Source organism: Mizuhopecten yessoensis, unplaced genomic scaffold (genome assembly GCF_002113885.1).
Source record: "Mizuhopecten yessoensis strain PY_sf001 unplaced genomic scaffold, ASM211388v2 scaffold4359, whole genome shotgun sequence".
In the NCBI taxonomy this organism is placed as follows: domain Eukaryota; kingdom Metazoa; phylum Mollusca; class Bivalvia; order Pectinida; family Pectinidae; genus Mizuhopecten; species Mizuhopecten yessoensis.
Window position 1 is genome coordinate 605,523 of NW_018405506.1, and position 18,125 is coordinate 623,647.

The 18,125-nt window shown below is 35.2% G+C and overlaps 1 protein-coding gene across 1 annotated transcript; it reads right to left on the bottom strand.

Moving 5' to 3' along the window:
- Positions 1 to 7,602: 7,602 nt before the first annotated feature.
- On the bottom strand, positions 7,603 to 18,103 carry LOC110448853. Its single transcript, XM_021495325.1, has 11 exons — positions 18,090 to 18,103; positions 17,434 to 17,539; positions 16,624 to 16,836; positions 15,733 to 15,990; positions 14,773 to 14,967; positions 13,368 to 13,553; positions 12,295 to 12,465; positions 11,302 to 11,452; positions 9,457 to 9,620; positions 8,794 to 9,132; positions 7,603 to 7,779 (listed from the first exon to the last, which is right to left on the bottom strand). Exons 1-11 carry the CDS (start codon positions 18,101 to 18,103, stop codon positions 7,603 to 7,605), a joined length of 1,974 nt encoding a protein of 657 aa, XP_021351000.1.
- Between the last annotated feature and the right edge of the window lie 22 nt (positions 18,104 to 18,125).

Below are 18,125 nucleotides of genomic sequence, written 5' to 3' on the forward strand. Positions count from 1 at the left end.
TATTGGTATACAAGAGTTAAGCGTAGTGATACTTTTAATTAGAAGAGCATGCACAATTTTCACAAAATTTAAAATATGTCCAACATTGTCAACTTGATTTTGTATAGTTACAATGCTAGTCCATATTTTATACTTCTTTAAAAGCTTTGAAGTCTACAGAATATACTTCTTTAAAAACTTTAAAGTCTACAGAATCATTTTTATGTAATATCTAAACAGGTAAAATACTTTTCTAGCATGGCAAACATGGCAAATGCACAATTTCACATAATCCTGAAGATTTGATTATCATTGTTGTTATGGTTAATACCAATACTTTTTCTATTGTTGTATCATACCAAACCAATTCATAATATTATGCATGCTTTTAAGTTATGTGTAGCAGTAATAACTCATAATTTTGGTTTTCTGTTATATAATCATTCCTCTGGATAACTACCTGCGGTTGAGATTGTTTTATAGACAAAGATATGCAGATGCATAAAGACAATAAATAAGTAAACTAATAAGCATGTGATTATTAGTTTGTCTTTTCCATTTTATTAAACAAAACATGAAGGAATATTACATAATTTCATATCTTTGACTCTAAACATGTAAAGCAAGAAAAAGATAACCTTGTCTGACATCCCATACAAGTGATCTATTTTCTGGCAACATGTATGTATAGCTATAATAATTGTAGTTAAACCATTTTCAGAAAGCTCACTTTCATCTAAGTAAGATATTCTGTATTAACAACTAAAGTGTTAGGCTGATTTCTGAAGTTCACCTACTCTATAGCCATGATGGAATGTAGATGTGTGTATAGGTCATGGTTGCAAAACCAGATTGAAAGATTTATCTTAAGGATCTCGAGCTCAAATACGACATGCATATTTATCTCAGTATAACTGGCTGCAGCAAATACTGATTGCTGAGCATATCAGTATATCAGAGGAAATAATAATATGTGGTAAATGTTACAAGCGCTACCTCAAACAAAGATCATTGACATCTATGTTTGGTGAACCTAGAGGTGTAAGTACTCCAGATGACACAGACAATGATGTTGACGACGCTTACACAAACTTAATGTTAACCAACCAGCTACCACTAATCTCTGTTGATAGTTTATTTTATGCTGAAAATTCACATAAAAGGTGTGTCATCTGTGGTAAAGAGAGCTCTGGGTTATGCAATATGCCATGGCATGCAAACAAGGGAACCGTTAGAGCTCCATCTCCAAGACAGAGCTGGTCAGGTGATAAATGACCTCCTTGAACTGAGTCATTTTTTTATCTGCAGGTAGCCCAACCAGTGCAGGCATTGATATCGACCATCTCAGTGAAGAGGAATGTAAAGCTTTGACAAGGTATACTCTTGAGCAACTGAAGAAGATTCACAGCATTTGCTCCTACCACATCAATAGAGGGTCATATTCCTTTACGTTCCATGCTTTGTTTCTCTTCTGGGTGAAATTTAAGACCAACATTTCATGGTCTCAACTTGGTGTCTTGTGTGGTCTAACAAAAATACAATATATGTCTCACACATTCCATAGCGTCTTAAAGGCGTTGAGTCAGACCGTTGTGCCTGGGTTCCTGGGTCCAAACACATAAGTCGTGAGGATGCCAAAGGTCACAGCACTGTGTTTAATATGTGTTTTATGGGGACAAAGCAACTGTAATCCTTGATGGTACATACATCTATGTCCGAAAAAGTGCTGATCGCCCCCTTAAAAGATTATCATACTGTGGACAAAAGAAACATTAAGTGTATGAGCATTGTCTTTCCAGACGGTTATGTACTTGACACTATTGGGCCGTTTTATGGGAATGTTAATGATGCAAAGATCCTGACAAAATACTTGCAACAGTGGAAATCCTGACCTTTAGGCTCAGTAATGAGGACAATGTCATTGTTGACCGGGAATTTAGGAATGTGTAAGACCTGCTGCAAGGTACAGGGTTTTCTGTGTACATGCCTTCTTATTTTCTGCCAGGTCAGATACAGCATGATACACTGATTGCGAACGAGGACCGCCATCGAACAAAGTCCAGATGGGTAGTGGAGAGTTACTATGGTCGATTGAAACAGTGGAAATTGTGCAAAGAGCAACTCGGTTCAAACTGCTTCCTCATCATCATAGGGGAACTGGTAAAAGCAGATACAGCTTCTTTAAACGCTGTACGTGGCCCGATGTATGTGTCTACACCAGGGAAGGACTTAAGGGACCATTGCGCATGCAATCCCGTTTGGCTCTGCATAATACCATGACCGCAAGGCTGGTGAGTTCGACCTTTCTAGACACAACAAGGTCAACTGGGTGAAGCTGGACGCTTGTTCAATCGAGTTCCCTATACTCGATATGGAGTATCTCGAGACGGTAACATACGAATCAAACCAACTAAAAGTAGCGCAAAGGTACATCGCAGAGCATCTGACAACGGCTGGGGACTTTGAAGAGTGGGTCTATCAGTATGCTGAAAACCTCATACGAGGCCAACTCCATTCCAGGCAAAAATACAATGTTTGGATTGCGTTTGATAGAAATGACCAAGATGATCATGTCGAAGATTACTACGGCAGGCAAGCGAACAGTTGGGATGTGTGCACATGTTGCATGCCTATTGTATGTCTTAGGTCATGAACGCCATCAAGACCACATCCTACCAGCCCATGCGACACTCAAGTTCAAACAAGCAATCACTTGAGCTGTTTTAGCCATTTCAGTCATTCAATGTATGTAGTACTGCAACTCTACCATCACTTTTTGACTTCTTTGAAGTGCCACAATGACATAAACTGACAAAAACAAAACCGGTGACTATTAGATATTAAGTTGTATACTACGTTTTAGACCATTGACCTTAATTACAAGTTTGATATAGATCTACTGACTAAATATTTCAATTTCAATTCCTAAAGCAAATTTTGTAACTATTTTAACAAATTTCAGTCATGTGATCTTGAACGAAGGTCAAGGTCAACAATGTTTACCAAACTAATATCCATTCTCAAAAACAACTTACTTGCCAAAATCAAGACCCACATACTTTTGGTTATGAAGAAACACATTTTAAAGGGAAAATTGAAAGAAATGTGTTTCCTCTTTTTAATCAAAGGTGTTAAATGACCAATTTACCGGTTGTCATTTTTTTTTAGAAATCCTCATGCTGAATGCTGAAAGATATTATTAGTAGCCAACTTTTAAGCAAATATGAAAATTATGTTAATTAACGGGTCAAATATTGGAATTTTCTCGTTGGTAATGGAATTTCACATACTTTTCTGCTTAAATATTCACTAAGAAGAACAATTCTTTCTTGAAATATTTGGTATCAAAATAATAGTTGGAATACGTTGCACGCAATGATGATATAATTGTATAATAATTGTGTCATTTAAATGCATCAGGATAGTTGTATTACCGCACATTTAACACCCACACAGGTGTAAGTCAATGAGGTCCCATTTGTCATAAAATAAATTCTCAAACTAACTATTCCTGATTTAGACTTCCTTTACCCATACCTTTTTGTATTAATCTTGTTTTTAAATTCCAAGCGGGGGCCGACGCTAATGTTAGATATACATAGGCGTTGACCCTACCTTTTTGTATGGTTTATATTCGGCTTGCGTAGGTCGTATGTATAATGCAATTACTTTTTAAAAACCCTGGTAATCAATTGTAAATCTTTAATAAAAGTATCTCGATATGTGTATTGATCATAAGTATCTATATCACAAATGCTCTAGGATATGTGTACTAAGCGCTAGTACATGTATATATCTCGTATGACTGATAGGGAACTTCAAAGACTAATTAGGGTCAGGTAATTATTATATTATTTTTGTACGTCTTGTTCTCATATCATATTATAGTGTCAGTGATTCTCGAAAAATGTAGGTATATAAACATCAGTGATATGAAGTGCTTTACATGGACTGGAACATGTACATCCCGATTTCTGACTTATTATGACTAATTAATTGTATTAATCTTGTATTAATTGATAACTAAGAAAACAAACAAAATCGGAGGAAAAATACTAGCTTTACTTACTTCTGTTTATATATCTTACGAAAACAAACCGGTTAATGCTAAGATACGGAACTGCCTTATTGCTATTTTTATTCCGGAAATTCAAGTAAAATGATTCTACAGTTGTGTGGTTGCACATTATACTCTAGAAGCTGAACGAATAGAATGTGGGTTTTCAAGTAGTTGTCAAAGGATTTTTTGAACAATCTTTAACATCATTTTTCAAAAAAGTTTTTTTTTTTAACATTTGCTTCTCTGTACACTACCATGCTTGATACTAAACAGAAATACTGCCTTCGTTCATCACTTACTATGATACAATTCTTCATCAGCTGCTTTCATGTACTTCTTTGCTAGCAACACACAATGCAACATGAACAGCATAACACAATATAATCATTATTTGATTCTAAGCCGTTCAAATCATTCGTAATAATATTCATATACAACCAGTTATTTAAAAATAATATTTGTTTGGGTGCCTTTCTCTTGCGACGTAAACAAAATATCTAGGGGCATATTCTTTTTATGAACGTTTAGACGCTTAATACGAAATGATTTTGTTTTTCAAGTGGAACAGGGATATTTAACAGAGTTGCAATGAAAAACGATTTCGAGATATACCCCGAATTAGCTAGTTTCGATGTCCGTTTCTCCGCTCCGTGCGAGGTGTACCTCATAATGAGAAATGTCTGGATGCATGATGTGTGATGCTTCGATTATTTACTGTATACTAGTTCTTCCTTTGAGCAAAATAGAGCATACATAATTAACTTGATTTAAGCAAGGGCTTCACGGACACAAACATTATCAATCGTTTGTCCTCGCTTTTAAACTGACGTGTTCGTTTTATTCTAAAAGAAAACGTAATTAAAGGATACATTTTACAGACCTCAATTCAATTTAATAAATGAACACAGAACAAAGCATTTCCTTTCGTTTTTATTTATAACCATGTTATTACACAGATTTGAACATTCTTTACATCACAGGCTTTATACCATTGTATCAGATAATCCTACAAATCATAAACAGGCCTTAACGGTCATCTGAGTTATAATATAATTATTTGTTGTTGTGATTTGACGCAAAATAACGATAAATAAAACAAAACCCAAAACTGGCTTGTTGACTGCAGATACTCTAACAAAATGATGTTAGGGAGTGACCAACATGTATTATATATAAAACTAGTGATTGTCAGAAAACAGTAAAATTATAAAATGACATAAAATATAGTAGTTGTAAATTATAAAACCCATCCCCACCCCATCCCCTCCCCTCATAAATGGGGAATAATAATGACATTTTAAAATTTGACAAACCATCTGAGGGCCTTTTAATAATGAGGTGTCTTTAGTTTTAGAATAGCTGGGTCTGGACAAAATGTTGTCTTTTGCAAATTTGCCCTTCTGGACCCCGGTCATACGGCTCAGATGGTGAGATAGGGTCTTCATTTTTCACACTGCACAATAATAATCATTTCCCACTGAAAATAATGACTGAAAATAAAAAAAAAGTAACAAAAAATGTAGTTTCCTATGTCAACATAACCCCCTCCCAAGGGGGTAATGGATGATCGTGGGGTAACGGAATTCATAACTTGATACAGCATCTTAGCATATTTGTATCAATGAATAGTTATTTCTTTTACAATACATTCAACTGATGAAAAAGATTGTTCAAACTTTAGCTTTTTTCTCTTTGTGCCCGACCCTTAAGTCTTAAGGATTAAATTGTACTAACATCAACATGACCTGCCATCCCATAATAATAATTCAAAACAACAAAAACGTGCTTTTGTAAGCTTTACTAGACTTTATCACTCCCAGTATATAATGGATGATCCGGATGTAATGCATTTCACAATTTAAATGAAACCGCATTAGACTTTTCCCACCTATCACACGTTTTGGATTCTAGCATATTTGGGTCTGGGGGTTGAAATTTCAGCCATTTCGGCTACTTTTGGCAAGCCTTTCAGGCCCATGGTGTCAAAATCTATATATCAAGAAGTGCAAAATATGAATTGTACTACTGACGAAGCATGACGACTAACAAAGGCAATTGCTTAGGTTAGCTGAGACTTTGTCTCAGAAACATAGATTGTTGATATAATCAACAACAGAAATTAACTATCACAAGTGAATGCTTTCCAATATGAAACTGTTAGGATTTTACGTCATACTATAAGAATAATCGGACAACAATCGTGCCGTGACCCCACAATAACATTTTCACGGGCATTCTTAAAACGTATTTGATTGATCTTTGTTGCCCGATGAAAATAGTCACCATGGAAAACTTGGAAAGCAGATTCGTGTGCCGTAAGTGGCTGTTCTATGATCTGATAAAACAGTTTAATGGAAAACAAAATATAATCTTCTTTGTTAATTCATGCGCTAATTTAAAGGGTTGAAATGCATCTTGCGTTTGTAAACATTATGATGGTACGTAAAACTGTACCATTCAAATATATTCTTCAAGTTGAACTACCGCGCATGTTGAGATCTGTTCGAACGGTACTGTGTTCTATACCGTCATCAGTGTTATTCTAAAGCTGCATGACAAAACCCGATCAGAAATATATATTTCCTAGATATAAATAATATTCCAAAATCTCGTTTTACAATATAAAAAACATATCTGAACTCCAATATGACGAATATGTACATATCCATCTTAACTATCCTATAATCTGACTTTTAAGATTTCGTTAATTATATATTTCAATTAAATCTCATTAACAGTTTTTTTTCTTGTTTCACAATTACCGAACTGTATCTATGCATACATGAACAAAGTTCCAAGAACTGTTATAAAAATAAATTATAAAGTATACATACTCAATAATCATAGATTGTATTTAAGCAATGTGATAAATCTCTTCTAGCTACACCTGTTAAATCAAGCATGCATCAAACATGATAGATATCATCCTCTTTGAAGCCCTTTGAAGCACATTCAGATTTTAACATGAAAGATCAAACGGGAATACTCTCGTTTGATTGTTTGTATGAATTGTTATTGTTTTGATTGGCTTATATTTATCATATAGCGCCATGATGCATATTGATACTATTCAACATGAACGGTACTTACTCACACCAATCAATAGATTTACCACTCTGGAAGGACGTTTTGTCTATATAGAATGGAAATAATACATTGAAGGTGCGCGGATCACGTGATGATATTTAAATGCATAACTATAGAATGGACAACGTTGACAAGGTCATTGTTGTACAGGTGATCTGTCCAATTGTTGTTCAAAGTTTGTATATCCTTAATTTGAGAAGGCAAATCCACTATCCCACAGAACTAGTGCTGAGGGTGAGACAACGTACAAGATCGACTTTTTATCAAATATATATATATATACGATTTCACCCACATCATATATAATATTACCTTTTAGTCTGTATAGCTATTGTACATTACAACGTCACGTGGTTCTTTAAAGGCAGCAGAGCTCAGTCTTGTCCCCCGTCGTCCTTAAAATTTACATTGAACCCAACCATTCTTTGTGGTCCTCTAGAACAAGTATAAATTACCACTAAATAGCCCTTGCTATCTTACAACACAACGCAGAACCTCGTAGAATGGATGGCCGGTGAGTGACCGTTCGAGACCTTCACGTCCGATGATCGTTGATTGTTTGCTACAGCATTTGAGATGGCAGAGGAAATTTTGGTCATATCTCCCTCCCATACCGAAGATGACAGTCTTGAGATCTCACGCACGGCAAGAACCTGTTAGATGAATTAGAGTAGACATTACAAGTGTTTATCATAGTTTTCATATGTAAGTATGGCAGATGTGGAAAATCAACACCCATGCATATTTTTACTTAACATACGTTCTTACCAACTATTTTGTTCACCCATCTCTTACATGGGGTTTTGGTAAAATCGACACTTATGAATGCAACCACTATTATAGAAGATGATCTAGATAATAGACATAACCAAGAAATGTTTGGAATGAGCAGAGAGAAGTATGACATTTATTGAAGGTTTTATTACAAACCGAAGCAGTCTACAAATGCGCCATAGTAAGCTCGTTTAATGACTGGCTATTGTCATGAGGACTGTTTTCGGTGGTGGATATTCTATGATCCTATGATCAAACTGATGTAACGATGTTAGTCGAACATTGAAATGATGTCAGGTTTCAGAACTAATACAAACTGCATGCACTTCCTATCCAAAACTAAAGTAAACGATTTTCTTTTTAATTTAAGGTCACAGGGTGCGCCTATGTGGGGTAGTTTAGGTCTTGCATATTGAGAGATGCAAGAACATTATTGCACGATGAAACACTCGTACAGACTGTTAGATATTACAATTCAACTGTTAAATATATGATTGAAAGGAGATGAGTGTTTCAACTGTGTCATGAAGCATAGCTCAGGACTTTAGGAATAACATCAAGAACCGAAGAGACATCAAAAGGGGAAAGCATCAAACAACAAGGTCAATACAAAATGACAACATGAATGGAAGAAACACCGAAACAGGAACTGACGGCATACCAAAATATAAGGAAGGACATCAAGCACACAAACAAATACTGGGTTGAAACCTGAAGATCCAGAGGCATTACCGGAACTCAAACATGCAAATAATGATGCACGATATTCAGTATGCTGTCTTCCCTTTACCGGCGACCAAACACTGACTGCCTCAGCTGCGTTATCTATACCTGCGACTGTATGTAAAATCAAGTTACGACTTAACGTGTAAAGCCAACAACATCGTTGTTACCTGTGCAGGTGACCATGTACGGCGGACGGTGTTCTCCTCTTCCATGAACCTCGCTACACTTGAAGATAGAACTGCCGCGGACAGAGACGATGCAACTTTGAGTGCTATCTGTTCATCGAATCCTGGGTGCACCCCCTGGTGTGAGGAAGCCGTTTGATTGCTAGTCGGCGACACATGAGCACTTTTCGTTTCAGATGCCAATTTGACCGAAGTTATGATAGGGGTATCTGCCTTACATAGAGCAGTTTCTTTCAGCGCTTCCTGTTTTCTTGCAACCGAGTTGTTATTATTGTTTGTTTGGTTGGTTTTATTTTCAATATTCCAGCTCACTTTGGAAGTCTGTAAGTAATGTATGGAATAGCTAATACAAAAACAGATTGTCAGCACCGTTAACAGCATTGCAGATTATAGATATTATTTATATTTAGAAATATATCAGTAAAAGTATATATCAGACAGTGAAAAAACATATGCTTAAATACACCGGTATTATAATGTCAACATAACCTATTGTGGGTAATCTCTTTGCAATTATTGTTTTTAATCCTGTTTAACAGATTCAATAAAAAATGTAAACTCTCATTAAATTAAATAAGTTTCTGTGTAACACAAGCAAAACATGCGTGAAATGTGTAAACCGAGTCTTCTGCTAAGGAAACGTACCTTTCTTGTGGTTTTCCGAGGCATGTTATCAGTAGAAACGTTCACTGGAAGTGAATTTGGATCGGGTGGAAACAGCAAGTCCGGGGCAAGAATCTGCAGCACATCCTTCCGATTAGCCATTAGAAACGCTAGCCAAGTCTCGAATGACGTCACAGAGCTGTCCACTACAACGTCAGAAGATGATAAAGTATGTTTTATGTTTAATTAATGACTATGTTTTTTAGATACTTATTAAAAGTATTTGCTCGTTAAACAATAGATTAACGAAAAGCGTAGAAGAAGGTAAAGATATATATATATATATATATATATTTAATATTATAATTTGTCAGTTTCGAAATCATGCTACAACAACCTAAGAAGTGACTTGTGTATGGATCATCTGAATGACACACCAGCATGTAGATGTGGACATGGAAATGAAAATGCATTTCGTTTTATATTTGAATGCCCACTCTGTAATAACATTAGAATGCAATTAGTACAAAACATTTCCCAATTTGGTTTAAGTGATCACCATGGTCATTTAAATCTATAAACTTTATTGAATGAACGGGTGCATAATATGCAGCACTGATACCAACAAATACATTCTATGAAACATATCTGACTATATTCGTTAAACTAATAGACTTGATATGTAATCTCACTCACAACCAAACTTTACGTTGAAAGTGAAGTTACTATTTATAGTGTCACTCTGCTGACAAATATTGATACTGGTATGTCTATCTTCACATCATCCCTGGTATTTTACTGAACTGGATGGAATTTACGATTACTACTTTAAACCCTGTTCTAGTTATTATATAGTTTAACGATTATTCTATAGTGATTTGATTGATGACTTTTAAGAGAATCATCTCCAATAATAGATAATTATAGCTACATTTTCCATATGAATCCATATCATATTCTGAAATTTTACAAAATGTGTATTTGGCCAAAGTGTTCCATTTGTTTATACATGATATATTTAATTGTTAATATCCAAAACATAAACAGAAAACAATTAAATAATAGTTGAAAAATATTTATATCACAAGCTAATTTAGTGTTATCTCCCTACACTCTTTATTTGGATTGTTATGACAGTTTGTAAATAAGTTTGGAAACGACTTAAATAGGCTTAGCCCGAGTCCAATCCATCTGACATATAAAGTCAATAAATCTGTTGAAATAAAAAAAATATATATATACATTAGCTAGTTAACAGTATTTGAACTATCTGATGACAGAATATATTAATAATGCAGATTGATAACCGGAAAACAAAATAGTCACTCTGGCGAATCGCATGGCCGTTTTCTTCGGAAATCCTATCCTATTGCTGCGTAATAGTACGGCAGTGTCAACTTACATTCCAATATAATTCACAGCCGTTTGTATTTACTGTCTACCGTGAGTATGTCCTCATCTCAGACAGTCCCCGTGCAGCCCTTACTTCTCCCAGTAACTCAATTAAGGAGTTGAAGAGGAGGATATCACGTAGGTTGAATCATTCAATCCAATGGTCAGATTGCTTTAGCGCTGCCGCAGGAATTCAACCGTTTTGCCGAGATCCATTCAATGCACAACAGAATCTGTGCTAAACTGCGGCTCAAATACATATCTCATGCATGCTTTGATATGTCACAAATGCCGTTCATTTTGAGGAGGGTGCTCTAAGTATCAACGTACGCTAACATGGTTATCTAATATACAACAAAACATCTACTAGCCGACATAGCGATCTCATTCCTCCCAATCGAACGGTATGTATATTGTTAACATTTTTAGGTTGAACCTTATTTGTCCATGTTTCAGTAAATATGCATGTTAGTATATGTTTGGGATCGGCCCTACCTTTAAAGGGGATGAGCCACTTAGACGACACCGACTCGGTGTGTAACAGCAGCTGTTTAGAAACGAGCTGGTCAATGGTCAGTCGCCGGTCAGTACTTGACCTTCTAAATACCTCATCAAAATTAGGGTCACCTCGGAAACTCAGGTACGTCTGAAACATAAAAGTGTAAATACAAAACGTGACTTTTTTGTGTATGTGATTTGTGAAATATTAAAGAGTTGTCTCTCTTGGTTTGTAACGCCCGTGAGCAGAATAACGCGCATTTTCCCTCCAGAACAGTCACATTTCCAAAGTCACAAGTGAGAGAATTCATTATGACAAGTCAATAACACTTAGCTGTCGGAAATGATGTATCGACGCAATTATTCCAAAAGTTGATGATGAAATACAGTACATTATGTTACATGTATGTATGGTCAAGTTATATGGTCGTCATTATGATTAAATGGGAGCTATTCTGTTCTTTGTACAACACGAAGGTCGATAATAAGCATTAGTATTTCGTTGTCAATACATAGGTTATTACTATGTGAAGAAGGTGATATTACATATACTTGGATGAAACCTGGATTTACATGGCGGGTATCATTATATTAATCCATGGGTCTACGTGCCAATAGTTTCTGTGTTCATATTTTCCTCTAGTGTCGTCAATTTTACTTACCACACACTGTGATTAGTAATATCCCAATCGGTCAACGATATTATTCCCTATCCATGTATATATTATTGCTACATTCGGTATTCAATTACTAATAATTAAAGTAGATACAAATTATAATGATTTATTATGTTTTCATATTATTCGTTATTATTTAATGATTGGCCTGCGTCCTCGGTTAATATTTCTTTTCTCGATTGATAAATCCAGGTATCGACCTCAAGCAAAGGCTATAATTGAATAATATCATATAAAATGATTTGTAGCACCTAATCTGTAACTAGAAACATTGCGTTGGTTTTACATAGCATGCTCGCTACATTTGTATTACCTCTATGGCTAGTCCCGGGAACGAGGATAACAATTCAAGCAGACTGCCAAGGCAGGGCGCGACAGTCATCCACAACACCTGTGTAGCCATCTTTAGGTCAGAGTACGAATCCGACACCACGCGTGCAGTAAAGTCCAGCTCATTAGTAAAGGCGTGCACGTGTATCTTCACCTGTTTTAACATTAATAATTGACAAAGATAGTTTCCTCCCAATATATTAGGTCAATAGCTTAATGAACTTATAAAGATCTTCATCGTCTTAAGGTGGGCAAAGAGCAATCTCAGTTTCTTCACCCAACAGAGACGCCTATCGCTATAAAATAGAATACGTTTTTTCCTCTTTTGAAGTTGATACATGGAGTTATCAACTTTAGGATGGTGATATATTATTGAAATCGTTATATCCACCTGAATGGGGGTTAATATTGACAATGGTAAATATGCGCTTATATGTTTTGAAAAATAACCAGTTTTAACACTTTCTGTACACGATTATACCAATAGTCGCTATTATCAATATATGTAAAACGAGTCATTAATTCTCAAACAAAATTTGGTAAATACGGGTTTATATTTAGGTAAATGAAATTATCCATTTGAAAAGAAAACACTTTAGCATTCATATCATTTAGAAACGATTGCATTGGTTGTTAAACGAAGAAAATTATTATTATTTATGAACATTTTTAATTGTACTTAAGTTAATTCCCCGAAACTACCAAATGATACCCAATTTATTTGCGCATGTAATTGATATTGAAACGAATATTTATTCCGGCCTTATTATAAGTTTTCAGAGTTTGAGTAGTGTTTAAATATTGATACCACTTTTCAGTATCTGGATATGATTATGCAAATCTAGGAATGTTCAAGTTCATGTTGTGAAGAATTACATATAAGATGATTTTGAGACAAAAATCAATATCACCTGAATTTGTGCAATTTTAGTTTTTTGTTTGTTTTGTAACAATACCTCCATATGATCTTCAACATAAACAAAATAAATCCCTACGAAATCATACGTATATTTCAGGGCGACAGTTAAGATACATGAAGTTGTTCTACATAGTTACCTCGTGCCCCAGCTGTATTAGGACACCTTGTTGCCAAATATGGCTGTACTGGGTGAAGGGCTTCGTCACATTTAGACACAAAGCTAGTACCCGCAACACCACACCGACAGGCATTCCGGACGGACAGCAGAAATGTACTGTTATCTGGAAGTCTCCCTTGTGTGGGTTGTCCGTCCAATGCAGGACCTATAGGACATAGGACACAAGAAGATTTCTTACTGGAAATATGCAGGTAACAGTGTCACTAGATGTTTTGATCAGACCAAAACGTATCTTTTAATGTAGAAGATATATGCTTTATAGAGAGTCCGCCAAATGTTCGTTACATAAAAAGGCATCATCTATATCAGTCGCTGTGGTGCCCTAGGCTATTGTGGGATGATACGATTATGCATGCACTTATTAAATGATTGGGAACACTATAGCCTCAATTCATAGCAAAAAAAATCGATTTTGTAAGCCAAGATAAAACCCAATAAAAAATGATTCAAAATGATTCAGCGATGTCCACAATATACCATAAATATCGTTAAATGTTTGACCACAGTAAGAAATTAAACAAACAAAACCATGGTTTTCTAAATTTACCTTAATGAAGTAAATGGTAGATTATAAACTGTGATCTAATAGTTTGAGTTCAGCGAGGTACGCCATACAATAAAACCATGGTTTATTTGTTGACCTCTGCGAATATCACAGTAACATATACAAACTATGGAAACAGTTTGACATCAATGAGAAATACAATAATATATAAAATGTTTGGGTAGACTTCTGTGAGGTACACAATGATATATATGTATAACTATAAATAAGCATATTTAATCTCTATGAGATACATGAGGATATATATGAATAATTATGAATAATCATATTTAATCTCTATGAGATACATGAGGATATATATGTATAACTATGAATAATCATATCTAATCTCTTTGAGATACATGAGGATATATATGTCTAACTATGAATAATTATATGTAATCTCTATGAGGTACACAATGATATATATATGTATAACTATGAATAATCATATCTAATCTCTATGAGGTACACAATGATATATATGTATAACTATGAATAATCATATCTAATCTCTATGAGATACATGAGGATATATATGTATAACTATGAATAATCATATTTAATCTCTATAAGATACATATACAACATCATGAATCTCATAGAGATTAAATATAATTATTCATAGTTAGACATATATATCCTCATGTATCTCATAGAGAATATATATGATTATTCATATATATGTATAACTATGAATAATCATATCTAATCTCTATCAGATACATATACAACTCTGGTTTTAAGTCTCTAGGGGACATATACACCATGCAGTTTTAAATCTCTGGGAAATAAAATGATGTATACAAGTTTGGTTTACCGGTTTGACCTCTGTGAGTTTGTTCATTAACATGACGTGCCGTATACGGACACCAGACAGGTAGTTGAAGAACGGCATGTCCAGGACAGGAGAAGGGTCCAAGGCCTGTCCGTATGTATTGGCGTGGCAGATTAGTCCAAGACACTCCATCACGCCCATCGTCAAGTACATGTGGTCCTGGCGAATGTACGGTGTCTGGAAACAAGAAAGGAATATAATTCCATCAGACCCTGGTATTAAAAGAAATGTCATTTTACATATGTACTACATGGGGTTTCCTCGTGAAAATGTTAAATCAGTTTATCAAATATATTATAACGTTTTCTTCCCATTTCTTACGGAATCAATGAATGAAACGGATAATCTATTTCATTTCAGAATTACTTAAAATGATAACGTAAATATTAAATTAACTACAATAATTGTTTAATTCCCAGCCAAAATGCTCTTGAATTGTACAATACATAATTGCTCAGTGTTAATTTCGGCTTTTATGTGTTTTACTATATATGAAGTGGTATGTATTGAAGCTGTCATAATAAATTCGCCCGTTTTAGAAGGCGAAAGTGTGAAAGTTTTCTGGTAGACAGTATCATTATCATGCTGGCGCTTAAAACACTTTGTAAAAAAAACAAGTACACGAATTTATCCTTATAGTCATAATGTTTAAATACGGAGGAGAAACAATCGGTTGTATAATGTCATTTTGACACGTAGTTAGGTTTTTATTATAGATGTTTACAAAATAAGATCATAGCACACCATTAACTAGTATCTTATATTTGAATCACACAAAGCAAAAACAAATGTATTTCAAAATAGAACTTAATGCTTGGCTCATTTATACGTACACGCTTTCACTTTCATTTTCATTTCATTTCGTTCAGGATAACCAGATATACAGGGGGATTTGCTATCATGATGTGTTCATAAACGTTTACAGCTGAAAAAGCAACCTACATTCCAGAGTAGAGGCAGGAAAGACTCTGGAACCATCCCGCTGGACTGGAGCTGCTCCAACACCCTCGCCAACACTTCAGGATTTGGTGGTGTCCGGTCCATGTTTGAAGGCCAGAACTTTCCGGCCTCAAGGCGGAACACATGTCCTCCTGCGTCTAGATGGGACCTCACCACAAGGTTTGAAAAGGCGAGTGAATCCACACAGATAACTCTAGACGACTCATCGTCCGGCACGAACCGGAACTCTCGCACATAGTCCTGGCCAGTAAAGTAGGCATGATCAGATATACTGGTCAGGTTTAATTGTATTACATATCAAGATTAGTTTATCCGGCTTTCTTATATTTAATGCATATATTTAAAATGTCGCATGATATTGAAAGGACGTGTTTAGTGCATTATACTGACAATAGCAACAATAAATGATCTGTTTTTAATTGTGTCACGTTTATCTGCAAAACATTCAAAACGATTACTCCGGGGGTATTTGTACTACACAAACAATTATTAAGGCAGGTAAACTGAGAGCAGCAGGTTTCCAGAGCACCATCATGTTTTTGAAATATGAATGAAATAACGTTGAGATACCAAACAAAAAATTCCATGGATTTCTTTCGATTCGGCTTGTTGAAGTCTCTTAAAAATCTAATTTTACCACTAGGTTTTAGTATATGGCAAAGGTCGGGAATGTCGAAAATGAACTGGTGAGACACATTTATGTAATCAAATAAAAATAAAAGGTAATATATTAATCCATGACTTTTTGACGTTTGAATGATTTACAATATCTCAATTTAACAAGTACAAATATAAACAAAAGCATATAAAACGTAAGAAAAAAAGGAATTTATCTGAGATATATGACAGTATGCGATACACCGAAAGTAATACCTTCTTCAGCAGATAGCTCAATGCTTGTTCAGTGAGGTAGCTATTGGATTCGGGAAACTGCTGTTTGGTAACAAACACTACGCGTTCCTTCCTCTTCCTCTGGACGAACTGAAGGGTCCGGAGCAGAGTAGGTTTGATGGTAAGGTCATACCCAACGTCAGAACAGATCCCCGCGGCACATTTAAGAAGTGATTGCCTTAGCTGCTCCAGTACCTGTAGGTACGACTTTATTTGTCATTTTGTTCACGGCATTTATCTAGGTAATCAGTAAGAAGTTTATCACTGGAAAATCAGCCACATTAGGGTAACACTTTAAGTTAAGATTCAACAGTGAGGAATATTTTGAACAAACACTAATTCGTGTAAGCTATGTACCGATCAGTAACGGCATTGAAACAACGTAAAAATATCTCTGACATTTCAAATAGTTAGTTAGTTTCTAGTTCAAACTAACGGATTGCCTTTTAATACATTTTTCTAGCATAAAAACCCTAATAATGTTTATTCTGAATATTAACAAAGGAGTTCCTTTCACTAGCATTGTACCAATGCTGGTACTAACTTGTAACCTTCAATTTCCCTGTGTTCTCGTATAGCCACCACTACCCCGGTTATATTCCACTAAAAAGTTAGAGGTTTATATCATATTCCTTTCAAAACTTGTTAAAGTAATCAGACTGTATCACCTTCACATAACTGGATTGACAAGAATCTATATACAGCAGTTCATTTAAAATAAATTATGAAAGTGTGATAAAGAACATGACATATACAACTAATATTCAAATAATAATTTAAGTATATCTGTACCTGCGTGTCGGTGGAGTTAAATGGCTGTACAAGCAATGACCAATTGTTTTCTGTCGCAACTGGAGGTAGATCTTCATCACATTTTACCTCCGGATCTAAAGGCAATCTGCCAAGAAAATTAATTTAGAGTAGTTAAGATTTCATCCTTTTTTGGTCTCCAGCATCATGATTTGTCCAAGAAGGAGAAAACAGTCGCATGGCTCTATTTACTTCATTTTTCTAATACATTGTATTACATCTTATACCAAATTTAAATGGTGCTTCATTATGTCCCCTATGTCAGTTTAACGTTCATCCATCTTTGATGGCATTAATGATTTATTTGTTTCCCGCGTGTAGGCATGTATAACAAAAACACGATTCCATTCCAACTCGAATTTGTGAATGTTATCCACTTCACAGTACTATACAAATACATACCATGTACATATTTACAGGCGTAAGTATATCCAAGACGTGTCATCTTGGCAACACTGTACACTTACCTACTTACGAGCGTGTCCCCTTGGTAACAGTGTACACTTACCTACTTACAGGCGTGTCTCCTTGGTAACACTATACACTGTTTACTTACCGGCGTGTCTCTTTGGTAACACTGTACACTTACCTACTTATTGGCGTGTCTCCTCGGCTACACTGCACTATTACCTACTTACATGCGTGTCCCCATGGCAACAACACTGTACACTTAC

Excerpts from the sequence above, each read along its gene's own strand:
- LOC110448853 (XM_021495325.1), bottom strand. Across the intron at positions 13,554-14,772 it reads AACTCACAGAGGTCAAACCG|GTCCTGCATTGGACGGACAA; the intron begins GTAAACCAAACT and ends TATGTCCTATAG. Across the intron at positions 12,466-13,367 it reads TAATACAGCTGGGGCACGAG|GTGAAGATACACGTGCACGC; the intron begins GTAACTATGTAG and ends ATGTTAAAACAG.